Consider the following 12,658-nt stretch of genomic DNA (forward strand, 5'->3'; position numbering starts at 1 on the left):
TTATAACCTTTGTAGAATCTCGGAAAAAAGGATTTAAAAAAAAACTGGTGGAAAACTTAAAACACAACGTTTTCTTAATGTAATTTTCACGAAAGTGATAAGAGATAAATTTACTTCTGGCTTCGAATAGCGATAAAGGCCTTCAAAGAATTGTAGAATATAGGAAAATCTCACATTGTATCGTAAACAGAATACGTATTATGTAGTTCTAACACACTGAGAAAAGTATTTCTCAATTGTTATAATTGTAAAACAGTCTAAAAAGTCTTAATCTTTCTTAAACGTATATTTTGGTTAATAAGGTTCACAAAAATGTGACTATAAAATTGTATCTTATTAACAATTTTTGTTTTTTTGAATTGCTTACAAAAAGACACAAAGAAATACTTCAAATAAAAAGTTTTTCTTCCAAAACCTTCACGTTTACCTCATACTTTTTAGGAATTAAAATTCAAGTATCAATTTAACAAGCTTTTTTTTTGCCTTCACTGTAATAATAAAAAATTGTATTAATATTTTATTTTTAATAGCATTAAAATTTGAGTTACTGGCAGCTGGAGCCATTTTTTCTGAGCATTACGGTCTCCGGACGAATTCTCTCGTTACAGACAACACTTGCTCAGGGAGCTGTGAGAAGCACCTAGAAAGAGAGAATCTAAGGGAACTGGATTCGAACCCAGGATCTCTGCTTGACGGCTGTAATTACCTTGTTCAAAACGAAAAGTGAGAAGGCTAAGCTTGCAATTGGTTTTTCTTTTTATATCTTCATGTTTTCCTTAAACCTTTTTAGGAATAAGTTTCAGAAAATATTTGTTCTGAATTTTTACGGACAAACTTCATTAGAAAAAAAGTTTTCAAATTACATTTTCAAAGTATTTTCTTTCAATACGTAAATGTTCAAGTTTAAGTTATGTAGTTAAGTTAAAACAAAAGTAAAACTTAAACTTATTAGATATTAATTTCAACTTCTGATTTCGATCCCCGAATCAAATTCTTCGGAGTGGGCTAAAGCTTCATTAGGATAGAATTTCAAATTAGATAAATAGATAAAGATTACTTACGGTTAGCGATTTCTGGTTTTTGAGCAATGAAATCCAGTGGAAACGGAGTACGACTGACCAGCGAGTCAGCTGATTTGGCCGCCATGCTAACATTGAGCAACCAAGACCACTCGGCGACTGAAACATCCAATTCAACATAATATTGTCTCTCCTTCGGCTGACTTCATTTCCTGGGAATGAAATAAATGTAATCGTCTGCGAAAAAGGGCTTGGAAGGTTGTGGTATGATAACCACTCTTTTAGCCTTTCTTATCCTTGACCTTGGCCTTTCTTAGCCAATTTCTTATACTCGTAGTTACCTTGGATATCCATTTGTCCCAGATTTCAGTTCATTAGTTAGCCAATACGGTTTGCTAGTGACTTCATTTTCAATTTAGAGCTAATGTACGCAACCACAACAGCCACATTTTTGTTTACGAGGTATTTTGCAGGCGACCAAATAGGGTCTCCATTGGCGTCAGGCGAGACCACTTATCTTTGGGCAAATTCTAGGCAAAGAATAAGAGCCGGCAATTTGAGATGATCACTATCAGGGGCCAACTAACGCAAGTCCTCCCCCTCCCCAGTGCTTCCAAGATATTCTGAGAATGGCCTTGCCAAAAGTAACCAAATCCCAAGAAGTTCTTGGAAGGAGAATGGAAGCCGGCATTGAAAGATAAACACTCTACTGTGTTCAATGGGCGCCCTTCCCTCCAACACCTTCACCAGATATTTCTAAAAATGACATTACAAATAAAGAAGTTGGAAGAAGAGTTTTAGATGTGTGCACTATCCCTTTAACCCTGGTATCCACGTAGGCTGTTTAGGAAAATCCCAGGGGAATCTAAAGGGTATGTTGAGATAGATATATGAGACTTGATCTTATCCCATTCACAAACCAGTACGTGATATGTAAATTCAAATAGAGTCTGCTTAAGATTACACATATAAAAATTGTAAATAAAAATTTAATTTACCTAAAACTGGAGGCAGATCTGTGTTAGGCGGGGAAGCCTGTTTACAAAGAACGTTGTCCAATCCTAGAGACAGTACCAGTCCAAGTAAGCATTTTAGATGGGCACTATACATTAGCTGTTGTCCGCTTGACACATCTGGCGTTTCATAAAGATGCTGGGAACGCAATAAATGTGGTAGAGCGTTCAGAAAGGCGATCAAATTGGACAGTGAAGATGAAAGACCGATGACACCACGACGCAGTAAATTATGTCTACATACAGCTAGTATTGGACGTCCGCCGATCAGTGAACCAGAATTGTACTTTATCAACATGACATCCTAAAATAAACATCCAAACCATTAGTTCAATAAAAATTATTTCCATTTATTGTTTTCTCAAAGATAAAACCTTTGTATAATTTCCAAATGTTTCATTTCTTTTGGCTTCAACTTTCATTTTAGATTCAATCTTAGTTAATCATTATCATATTGTGTAACATATTTATAACTTATCTGCAGAATAGTTTAAAAAGTTTACATAAATAAAGTTTTTCGTCTTTTTTTGTTAAAATATTTAATTTTATTACATAATACTTTTACTTAAAAGGAATCAACTTAAGAAAAAGGTCACCTTACCTTATACGCAATAAGTAATTTAAAAAAGTACTTAGTTATACTTAATCAAAGACAACCTGTTTTGCAATAAAATAAAATAATATAATATAATAATTAATAATGATTATAAAATAAATCGATTAGGAAATTAATTCCAGTAGAATCTGAAAAGTTAGGCAGCGTTAGAAAATCACCTTAGACCTATTGAATGCTACAGCTAATCCATGAGGATTAATAAAAGTCATAGACTGTACTCCTCCAGTCCCAGTATGTGTCTGGATAACACAACCTTCCTGAATGGACCACAGATTCAACACGCCGCTTGTGCCTTTGCCGCATCCTGTGACCAATTTAGACAGTTAACTGTAAGTTAATATTCACAAAAACCAACATTAAAGAAATCTTTACAAAGAAAGAAAAACAAAAAATACCTGACGCAAGAACTATGCCTTCATGGTCTATAGCCAAAGAAGTAATTGGATTGTACAAATGCCCTTGCAGGGTGTGAAGAAGTTTCGGCTCTAGACGATCTTTTTTCTTTAAGGGAGGCTTTGGCACTAACCAAACGTAGATCAAGCCCAAAACTGTGCCAACGCATAGCAATAGGGGATAATCTCCAGTACCTGGATGGCAAATTTTAACTTTGATTAATGTTAAGTTTGATTCTAGAATTCCTTATATCATTTTTGAAGGATAAACATAAACAATTTAATTTTTGAAAAGATTAACTCAAATAAACATCTCAGGTGAAAAAAAAAGGAAAGGCCCTTCATTATTTGAGACAATGGTTTAATAACTTCCTTCAAATTTCTTGATTTTTCCATATATCACCAACGACTAAAATTTTGACTGTTTTTGCTTCTTTTTTTTAATAGAGATTTTGGAAATGAGAAAAAACAAACTTAAAAGAATCATTCTTCCATATAGAGAACTATTTACAATAAACATATGCAAAAATATCCTAGGACTTAATACCGTTATTTCTAGTCCACTATTTCTTAGTTGAAAAATAATGTCTTAGTCATTTTCTTTAATTCAGTTTAACACCACAGGTTTTTCACTCCTTTTTTCTGCATATAAATCTCCCTGGCCTAAGCTAAATAGCCCTAAATCTAAGTTGGGCGTAAAGTATCAGTACATTAATGAATTTAAAATGTGGTTAGGTGTGAAGTGTTGGATAATATGATTTTTAAATAAGAATAGATATTATTAACAAAAAGATAAAGGTAAATAATGGCTAATGTAAATAGTTCTCTTCACAGAATGAATTTCACTTCCAATGAGTGTTTATCAAAGGAAGTGACTCATTTAAATCCCATAAACCTCACTAAAGAAGTGCAGATCAGACTTTAATAACAACAAAACAGGATTTTAGATCAAGAAATCTCAAGTGAAGAAACAGAAATATTAAAATAACTAATTAAACAGATATCTCAAATAATCAAGTAGGCAATCAAAGGTTTCTGTTCATCAACATAAAAAAAACGAACTGCCTACCAACAAATGGTGACCACTTCAGAGTAGATGGATCGTGTTGATGTTCCAGGAAATTAGCTGAAAACCAATCCCCATCCATCTTACTGATTATATGAACACTTTTATCCTGATTAGCACAGGATGCAAAAGCTTCTACACTTCCGCTACACCATTCCAAACATAATATCGTATTCTGAAACGGAAGTCGTGTTATAAATTTAAACGACAAATAAAATGGTACAATGGCGGCCAAAAAAAACTTAAGGAAATACTTACTAAATGAGCATTAACAGTTAGTACATGACTTAAATTTGATTTGTTCGAAAGTGTAATTGTGCCATCTGAAAATGCTATTGCAAAATCTCTGTCGTCACTTGGCCAAGAAATTTGTACAACTGAAGCTGATAACAATAAATAAAAAAAAAGTTGAAACGTTTTAAAGTGAAAGCAAATGAGCTTTAATTATTTTAGTTATATTGACAATTCTTACCATTCGGTTGAGAACAGTGAGCCAATTCTTCTTTAACAAAAGAATTCGCCTTGACTGTAACCCAGGATACGACGCCATTAACACATCCTACCAGCAATGTCTCTCCTTCGCTAAATGACTCCTTGTCCACAACCTTGGCTGGCCAGCACAGTGACGTAATCAAATCTGTGTCGGTGTCAATAAAACACTCTCCGCTCACCTTACAGTCATCTGTGTAAAACAATGAGCACTTTCTTGAACTAAAGAAAAAGTTGCCAAGAAGTTGTAGTTGAAATATAATAAATAAGATCATTCCAAACATACTAATTTAAAAATACCATACGTACGGACATAAGTTTTATATAGTAAGTATTAAACAAATAAATACATTCTAAAAAATCTGCCATATTCATGTTATTTATCTTACCAGTAAGATGCCATATATTCATTGAAGCCCCAATGGCTGCACATAAATATCTTCCAGTAGGTGACCATCCTAACTGGGTAATTGGTTCTCCATGTAAAGCACTCCCATATAAATTTAAAGTCTTTGTGTAAACTAAAGTTTGTTCTAGACTGCACATTTCTGGTGACCAAAGACGAACGGTACCATCATAAGCACTGGAAATCATAACACACACAAATAAAATTAATTATAAATCTTACAAGTATATTATTTACTGGAGATTATTATTATTTTTTTTTTTTTTAAACGAAACTCACCTAGATGCAAGATGAGATCCAAAAGAGCATACAGTAGACAGCCGATTCTCATGTCCTTGTAAATAAACTACTAAACTTTTACTTAATATTCCTGACAAATCGGCCATATTCATTGTTTGTAGTATATGATTTGGCAATATGTTCGATTTTATAGCCAAACATACGACCTAAATTTTAAAAATACAACAATCACTAACAGAATAACTTAATAGGAAGTTTTTTACTTAGTTAATAGATAATATGGTTCAAGTGGTTTCTGAAAACTAGGAAAGTTACTACTACTTATAGTTAACCACAATGAAATTAGTAATGTGAGTTTTCACTTCCTCTAATACCTCAGAAGAACGGAAGTGGTTGCGCAGATTTTTGAACGGCAATATCGATTTTTTTTTTTATTGACAAAAAGGGAGTTTCATTGAAACACCCAGGCATAAAAAATAAATGTAGGAAGGATAAACGATTATCCTCGTTTTGAATGTAAATTGTATGTATTCGATTTAATTATTAAGTAAAAACGATGTGGTGTTTAACACGATTTCTGGAACTACTGCTATTGTGAGTGTGACATTAAATTAAATTTTTATTAACGGTATTTTGTAGGAAAGTTTGGTAGTCCTGTCTTCAAGAACGTCTTGAAACACGGATCTAGCTTGCACAGATGAGGCAACTGGCGAACCCGTATAAGCAAGTCCATCATCAATTTGGAAAATTAGACCCGATCGTAATACTTCTCATTCTTAAGACGGAAGTAGACAAAAAATAACACTGTTATTGGATTGCAAACCTTTATGAAATGTTGATAATTAAATAAAACTAAGCTTTATATTTTCTAGTATCAAATAAATATTCTTACCAACTGCTTAGTAGCCCACTGTCGGTAATGTGGTGCCAGCTTGTTGGACAATGCACAAGCGGCCAAAGCGTTCGCCAATAACAGTGGACTCAATCGTGCATCCACCGGACTGCCTGAATGTTTATCCTCTTCTGCTAATTATAAACCAACAGACAAACAATGATTTTGGTTTACATATGAAAAAATAAAAATAACTCTCACTAGCCAAAAAAACGACAGTACTTTCACCATTTTCTGTTTTTCAGCTGCTTTGTGATTATATACGTATAAGCATGCTTCCAAGCGATTATATAGTGTGTGATCTCATAATCTGGATTTTGCATAAAGCATACAATCCACAAATACAATAATTAAAAAAACAAAAAAAAAAAAAAATACTTTGGGTACAGGACTGATTCCCTAGGTCCTGGAGAGTACCATAAGCATCCACCGTTCTCTGATAATCAAATGTTATTACTTATAACGCAGATGTTAGAAACAAATGTATATGTCTCCGTTTAGAGTTACGGGCACATATTCGAAATAATTAAGATACGACTCAAAACGAAAATTAATAATGAAAAGGCAGATCTGAACGATATCATCGAATCAGATACGACAGACAGACATTTTTTCATGTAATATTAGCTTATGAGTAACGCTGGTTAATTAAAGTAACTGTATTGCAGGATGAATAAAAAATGAATACGTTACTAAATCACTTCAGATAAAAGTTGCTCTTCCCAAATTCTTTTTCTTTTTTGTAACAAGAAATTTACCAACAATTTTAGCCACTGTTATTAATATTATGAAGCGTGCAAGCGCAAAAAATTTCAATGAAGTGAAATTTTAAGAGGTTGGTTATTTTGAAGTTGACACATGCTCAAATTTCATTTATGTACAAGTGGTGCTGACTGATATTTATGATAATCAAAATGACTCCATAGTATTCAAAGTTCGTGGGTCTTGGCACAAAAGAGTAATCTTTTGTGTCTATATATCCCCTTAATATACCTAAGAACAACGTCAGAAGCAAAAGCTTTTAATAACCCAAGCCACATTCTAATCTAAAAGGTAAGGTATACAAAGCTCAGTTTGCAGAACAATTATCACTTTATTGTAATAGTGCATACACTTATGTATAAAAATTTGCCAGATTAATATACAATATTTATATATATTTTTTAAAAAATAAAATGTGACAAATACTTTGTGCAGAAAAAACTGTTGAGTTTGAAACAAAATTATACCTGCTTTTCCAAAAACTGGTGTTATCCTTTTAAAAAATGGCCATCGTTGAACAGATTTCTGATCTACTGGTTTTGGAGGCGTTGCTGTATTCACATTCAGAAGTTGTGAGTGATTTTTAAACCAATTCTTCATTGAGTTTCTCTCCTCTAAATTCAGTTTTGTTTTTTTTTATAATGAATACTATATTCTTATAACAGTAAGTCTTCCATAATAGTAGAAAGCTCGGAATTTTGATGTAATATTACATTTAATAGCTTTTCTGGTTCTACCATGCTAGTAATATAATAACGCTGATTTTATCCATCATAGCATACTAATTTTCTTTAAAACTGAGCGCTTTAGGAGTTTAATTCATTTTCGAAGAATAGTCATAGCAATAGGATAGATAACAAAATTAACTTCAGCTAAGTTTAGTGTATTTACGTAGATTTCTCGGTTAAGTGAATAAATAAATAGAAAATTGGGATTTTAAATTGCAAAGCAATCGTATTTTAAGCAAAGAAACAATCCAAACTTAAGCAAAAATTCTTATTTGAACCGAAACTTCTCCATATTTTAAATACATTTTATTCTTGGCCTATACTGCAGGAATTAATATTTTATTAAAAAATAATTCAAATTTTTTTTCTACGCATTCTAAACCTACTATTGTACGCGTACGTTATAATGTAATGCAATCTTCGAAGCACATTTACAAAGTGTAATGTTTGATTAAAACCTAAAAAAAGAAAGTGGAACGTAAACATTTTTGCTAACCTAAGAGGTTACATAGTAGGTTAGTTAAGCAATTAAAGTAATTAATAAACCTCGGACAATAGATGAAAATCCGAAATTTGGTAGGTAAGGAATATAAAGATACTAAGTGCAATAGCAACTAAATCTATTATATTAGCCAGTACTGCGAACCCGACCACATTTTCATCCATCTAAATCGATCAGAATTAAAATACGTCATGCTACAACGTTGGATAAAATCAACGTTATTTGTTTTTATGAATAAATTTTTTTTATTTGCTTTAAAAGAATTCAAGTTATATAAAATTAAAATAACTAAATTCTAAAGCAAGTTTGAAGCCAGGCTGACGCTTAAGCAAAAATTTAACAAATTTTTTTCAATCAATCTTCTTCCTTCTTATTTGATCTAGAAAGCATTTTCTCAATGATTCATCGAATTTTATCAACAAACTGATAGTCCACTTCCTCATAGGTGACTCCAGTTAAGCACAACAGTATTGGATGAATGTTTTCTTAGGATGTATTGGTTTTTTTTCCGATGCACGTCGGAAATAAAAGCACTTTTAATCAAATTCATACACCACACTCTTCTAATTAGAGCTTAAGAAAAGGTTCTTGTTTAACTTGAAAACGTAATTTCAGTTTTATGTCAACAAAACAGTGAAAGGGTAAAATCAAATTAATAGTTAATCAACGCTCGCTTTTACGATCAGGATCAATTAACTCTCAATTTTACAAATTGACTTTGAAAGTGCCAGCTAAAAAATAATGAATAGGCAATAAAAATAAAATAAAATTTTTCAAAAGAATCTACAGTCATTATTCTTATTACTAAAACAAGAAAAATAATAATAAAATATATATATATCAGAAAAGATAGAAACAGATTGAAGTCAAAAATCCAAAATGCAACTTCCAACGAAAAATTAAAATAAGAAATTTAGAAAGACAAAGCAAAATTAGGTTACTACATTAAATATCAAGGAATTTAAATATCTGAAAGCTTAGCCTGAATTTCTTTCATTATTTTCTTTAATGCCTTAGATCCTGAGGAATGTGGAAATACTAACAGAATTGTTCAACTGAATGCTTTTAACAAAGATCTAAGGTACTAGCAAGTTGTCCAGAACGCGAAGCAGGCCGTATTTTGAAGAACTTTACAGCTATACGAGTACATTATAGAGGCAAGAATATTTTAGTTAAGTATCCACACGTAAAGGTTTTACACGATGTATATTAAACCCCTCAATATGGTACGAGAAAAAACTCTAATTCTTTTGAATCCTCCATCATGCTAATGCTCTTTAGCCTCAGAGGTTGGTTCATTAGGTTCGTACTGAGAATTTGATTTCCAACGCACAAAACTTCTAATAAGAAACACTTTTAAATAACTAATCTCTTACAAAAAAAACAATATTTAAAATGGGTAAAAGGACTGAAATCGGTCGATTATAAAGAATATCAACATTTTAGTCCAGCACTATGGACACTAAGGTTCAGAGGAACAATTGGGCTCTTAGTGGGATGGGCTTTTTAGCCACTTACTCTTCAATCTGAAATCTTCCAGCTGTTAAAAAGGATATTTCCTCCCTAGATTCCAACCCCTTATTGTCAATTCGGGGAAAGTCTTCTTCAGAAGCTCCAAAATGAGGTAGGGAAAATGTGTCAGAGAACCGCGAGTTTTTTATCCTTGAATGCCGATTACCCAGCAGTTCCAAAAACTTTCCCTAGAGTGCTTAGGTGAATGGCCTCATCTTAAATGAGTAAAGGAACTTGATGATGCACTAGATTATGGTTTTCACCTTGCAGTATTTCCCTAACCATACATAAAACTAAAAGAAGGGCAAATTAATAATATGAATCACTATAATATGTTTCTTATATTAGAAGTCTTCAATTGCAGAGTTGAAAACGAAAAAGAGATTATTCAAAACGCATTTCTTCTTACACTCTTAACAAAAGAAGAATAAAGTTTGCAATTTGCATTGTTCTAAGAAAACTGAATAAACATTAAAAAATATGCATACCTTTATTAATATAATTAAATAACGTACTACCATGTGCAGTTAACATCTCCACCAACGATTGGGTAACAGCAAAACGACTCTCAGCAATTGGTGTATTTACTGAACCGATTGTAGCTAATCTAAGCAATTCCTGTACCGAACAATATAAATAATATGAATATATAACAATATAAAATGGTTTTTTGAAAAACAAATTTACAATAACTTGATCACTCAATTATGAAATCCATTTTTATTTAATTACTGCTTAAAAGATACTTTCGACATCTTCTATAAGCTATCCTCAGTCAATAAATTTATAAAAAATGTAATTTGTTTTTATACATAAATAAAATTAAATGGCATTTTTATTTACCAAAAAACTAAAATACGGAAACTGTTTTTTAAATTTGAGCAGAAGATGACCCATAGAAGATGCCGAAATTTATCATGTTGAACAGTTATCAAATAAAAATACCACACCAACCATCAAACAATGTATAAAAATTACTCTATAATAACAAGAAAATAATGTCTCTGAACTGAATTACACTTAAGAGGAATACTTTTGAAAAGGGCTCAAGCCACCATATTCCCAAAAATCACTGCAGCTAACAAAAAATAACGAGATTTTATCTATTTCAAACTTTAATTTTATGTGCTTTGCAAACTTACTTCACACCTCTTCTACATGTTTGCTATAAGATAAGTAACACCTACGACCATCAAAATACCAGTTCTATCGCACGTTCGTTAACTGTCGTGAGTTAAATATGTATATACGTATACACATTGTTTAACAAGAAGAAACGATGTTTTTTTTTATTACTATTATCACTGCAGCACTTTGATAATCTGACAAGTGCGAAACATCTAATTTTATACCTACAATTTTTAATAGGTCTTCAAATCCAGGATTGAAGTACAAGTAATACAAATCTGGAAACCTTACTTTTTCAAATCTTTAATAGAAGCGGAAGTCATAAAATCGAGTAAAAGTTTCGAAATTTGAGTTTTCCCAACGGAAATATTAAATATATCGATACAAAGTGTACATATTTTGGTTCCTGTAAAATTTGTTTCAGCTCTCAGTAGAGCCTTATTTAAAACAACTAATTCAATTAAAAATTTGCTTATTTTTTCTTACATGGGCCGACATGTATAGCACCATTCTTCCAGCTTCTTGATCAGTACCTACGACGGCTGCAATGGCAGTACTCAAGTCGTTCAACTGCTCAGAGGTAGATCTACTTCCAGACATCAAGGTCATCAACTTTACAATTTTTCTCACATCTATCAGTCCTATTGCCATCAGCCCGAATGTTAAGTCTTTACTTTCTCCTTTGCCAAAGCGCCTGGCAAAACGAATTTATTACTATATAAAACTAATTTTCGTGCTTTCATTAGTGATAAAAATGAGATAAAATGTGTCAACCATCTAGGGCAGTTTGGATCTTATGGTTTGATAGCTAGTTAGTTCTACCTGGAAAATGCTAGAAGTCTGGACAATGCGTTGCTGACCACATCCCTGCTTAAAGAAGTCAACGCATCATTTGTAACCCTACGCAAAGCAATGATTCTATCTTTGCTGTTTATAAGAGTGGCCGCTTGTTCTCCGAGTGCCGGAATGTCAAAATTTTGTCTGTCAAAGTTATCACCTACAAAAAAAAAAAAAAAAAGGTTGTTATAATTTCGTAGATAACTAACCATAAAATGCTCTAATAGAAATAATTTTTATAAAACCTTGTGCATTAGAATTTGACGTAGTAGTTGACGTAACTGTAGTAACAAACGAAGCGCCCAGCGGATCTGCTCGGGAAAATGGTACTGGTTCCGGGATAGTGGCAACATTTGCCGTTGTTGTTGTTAATTTGGTATAGATCTCTTCAAGTCTAAAAGCATCCAATGGGCCATCCAAAAACACCGGCTCAGCATTGTCTGTAATCACTTGGTTTTAATGTTTATGTTGACTGAAAGTAAGACTTTTGAGGGAAACCCACTTTAAAATCCTTTCACATCAAAATAATTTCAAACATTAACCAAATTTTTTGTTTTATCTGATTGCCGAGTAGCTAAAAGCTAAAAAGAAATCGTTAGTAAGTAATGCCGTATAATTCTTTGGAATAGCACGTAAGAGGAATTGCCTATCGCTCCCCGCCAAATCTCTGTCACAAAAATAGATTTACTTATTTCCAGCAAAGTTTGAAACAAAAAGTTTCATAGGAGTCTATGAAATCTATTTATTTAAAAATCTATTTTATTAATGGCTAAAATCTTATTTACCTAAACAAAATTACTTTTTCGGGTAAGGAAACCTCAAAACGTGGAAATACAAATAGAAAATACGAATCTTTGAAAATTAAACATTTTTGTTTTCTTACCTTGATGCTTTAAATTATCGGCCATAAGATTCGGTGTAAGTGTATGGTAGTTACTATTTGAATGACGTTCATCTCTAACGCCGTTGTACAAGTCCAGACAATCGGTGCATAAGATGTACTCAGTACCTGAGGAAAATTTACTATTATTTTGTAGAAATATATAAAAACTCTCA

General features: G+C 32.3%; 1 protein-coding gene across 3 annotated transcripts in view; it reads right to left on the reverse strand.

The window, feature by feature from the left end:
- LOC141451737 (probable E3 ubiquitin-protein ligase HERC1) overlaps window positions 1-12,658 on the reverse strand; it is a 58,042-nt gene that overhangs the window by 9,884 nt on the left and 35,500 nt on the right. The window contains exons 45-60 of one of the 3 annotated variants that reach the window (XM_074123328.1): window positions 12,486-12,611; window positions 11,848-12,042; window positions 11,588-11,762; window positions 11,252-11,459; window positions 10,126-10,255; window positions 7,363-7,509; window positions 6,134-6,267; window positions 5,281-5,447; window positions 4,985-5,178; window positions 4,579-4,788; window positions 4,365-4,489; window positions 4,110-4,281; window positions 3,044-3,235; window positions 2,807-2,952; window positions 2,018-2,336; window positions 1,062-1,178 (exon numbers count right to left, since the gene is read on the reverse strand). In XM_074123328.1, the coding sequence (XP_073979429.1) occupies window positions 1,062-1,178; window positions 2,018-2,336; window positions 2,807-2,952; window positions 3,044-3,235; window positions 4,110-4,281; window positions 4,365-4,489; window positions 4,579-4,788; window positions 4,985-5,178; window positions 5,281-5,447; window positions 6,134-6,267; window positions 7,363-7,509; window positions 10,126-10,255; window positions 11,252-11,459; window positions 11,588-11,762; window positions 11,848-12,042; window positions 12,486-12,611 (2,757 nt within the window). The remainder of the gene's footprint in view (window positions 1-1,061; window positions 1,179-2,017; window positions 2,337-2,806; window positions 2,953-3,043; window positions 3,236-4,109; window positions 4,282-4,364; window positions 4,490-4,578; window positions 4,789-4,984; window positions 5,179-5,280; window positions 5,448-6,133; window positions 6,268-7,362; window positions 7,510-10,125; window positions 10,256-11,251; window positions 11,460-11,587; window positions 11,763-11,847; window positions 12,043-12,485; window positions 12,612-12,658) is intronic. The other 2 variants (XM_074123331.1, XM_074123329.1) reach the window with 2 other exon arrangements.

This window comes from Rhodnius prolixus, unplaced genomic scaffold, assembly GCF_049639745.1.
Source record: "Rhodnius prolixus isolate KJV_2025 unplaced genomic scaffold, Rpr scaffold_14, whole genome shotgun sequence".
Taxonomy (NCBI): Eukaryota; Metazoa; Arthropoda; class Insecta; order Hemiptera; family Reduviidae; genus Rhodnius; species Rhodnius prolixus.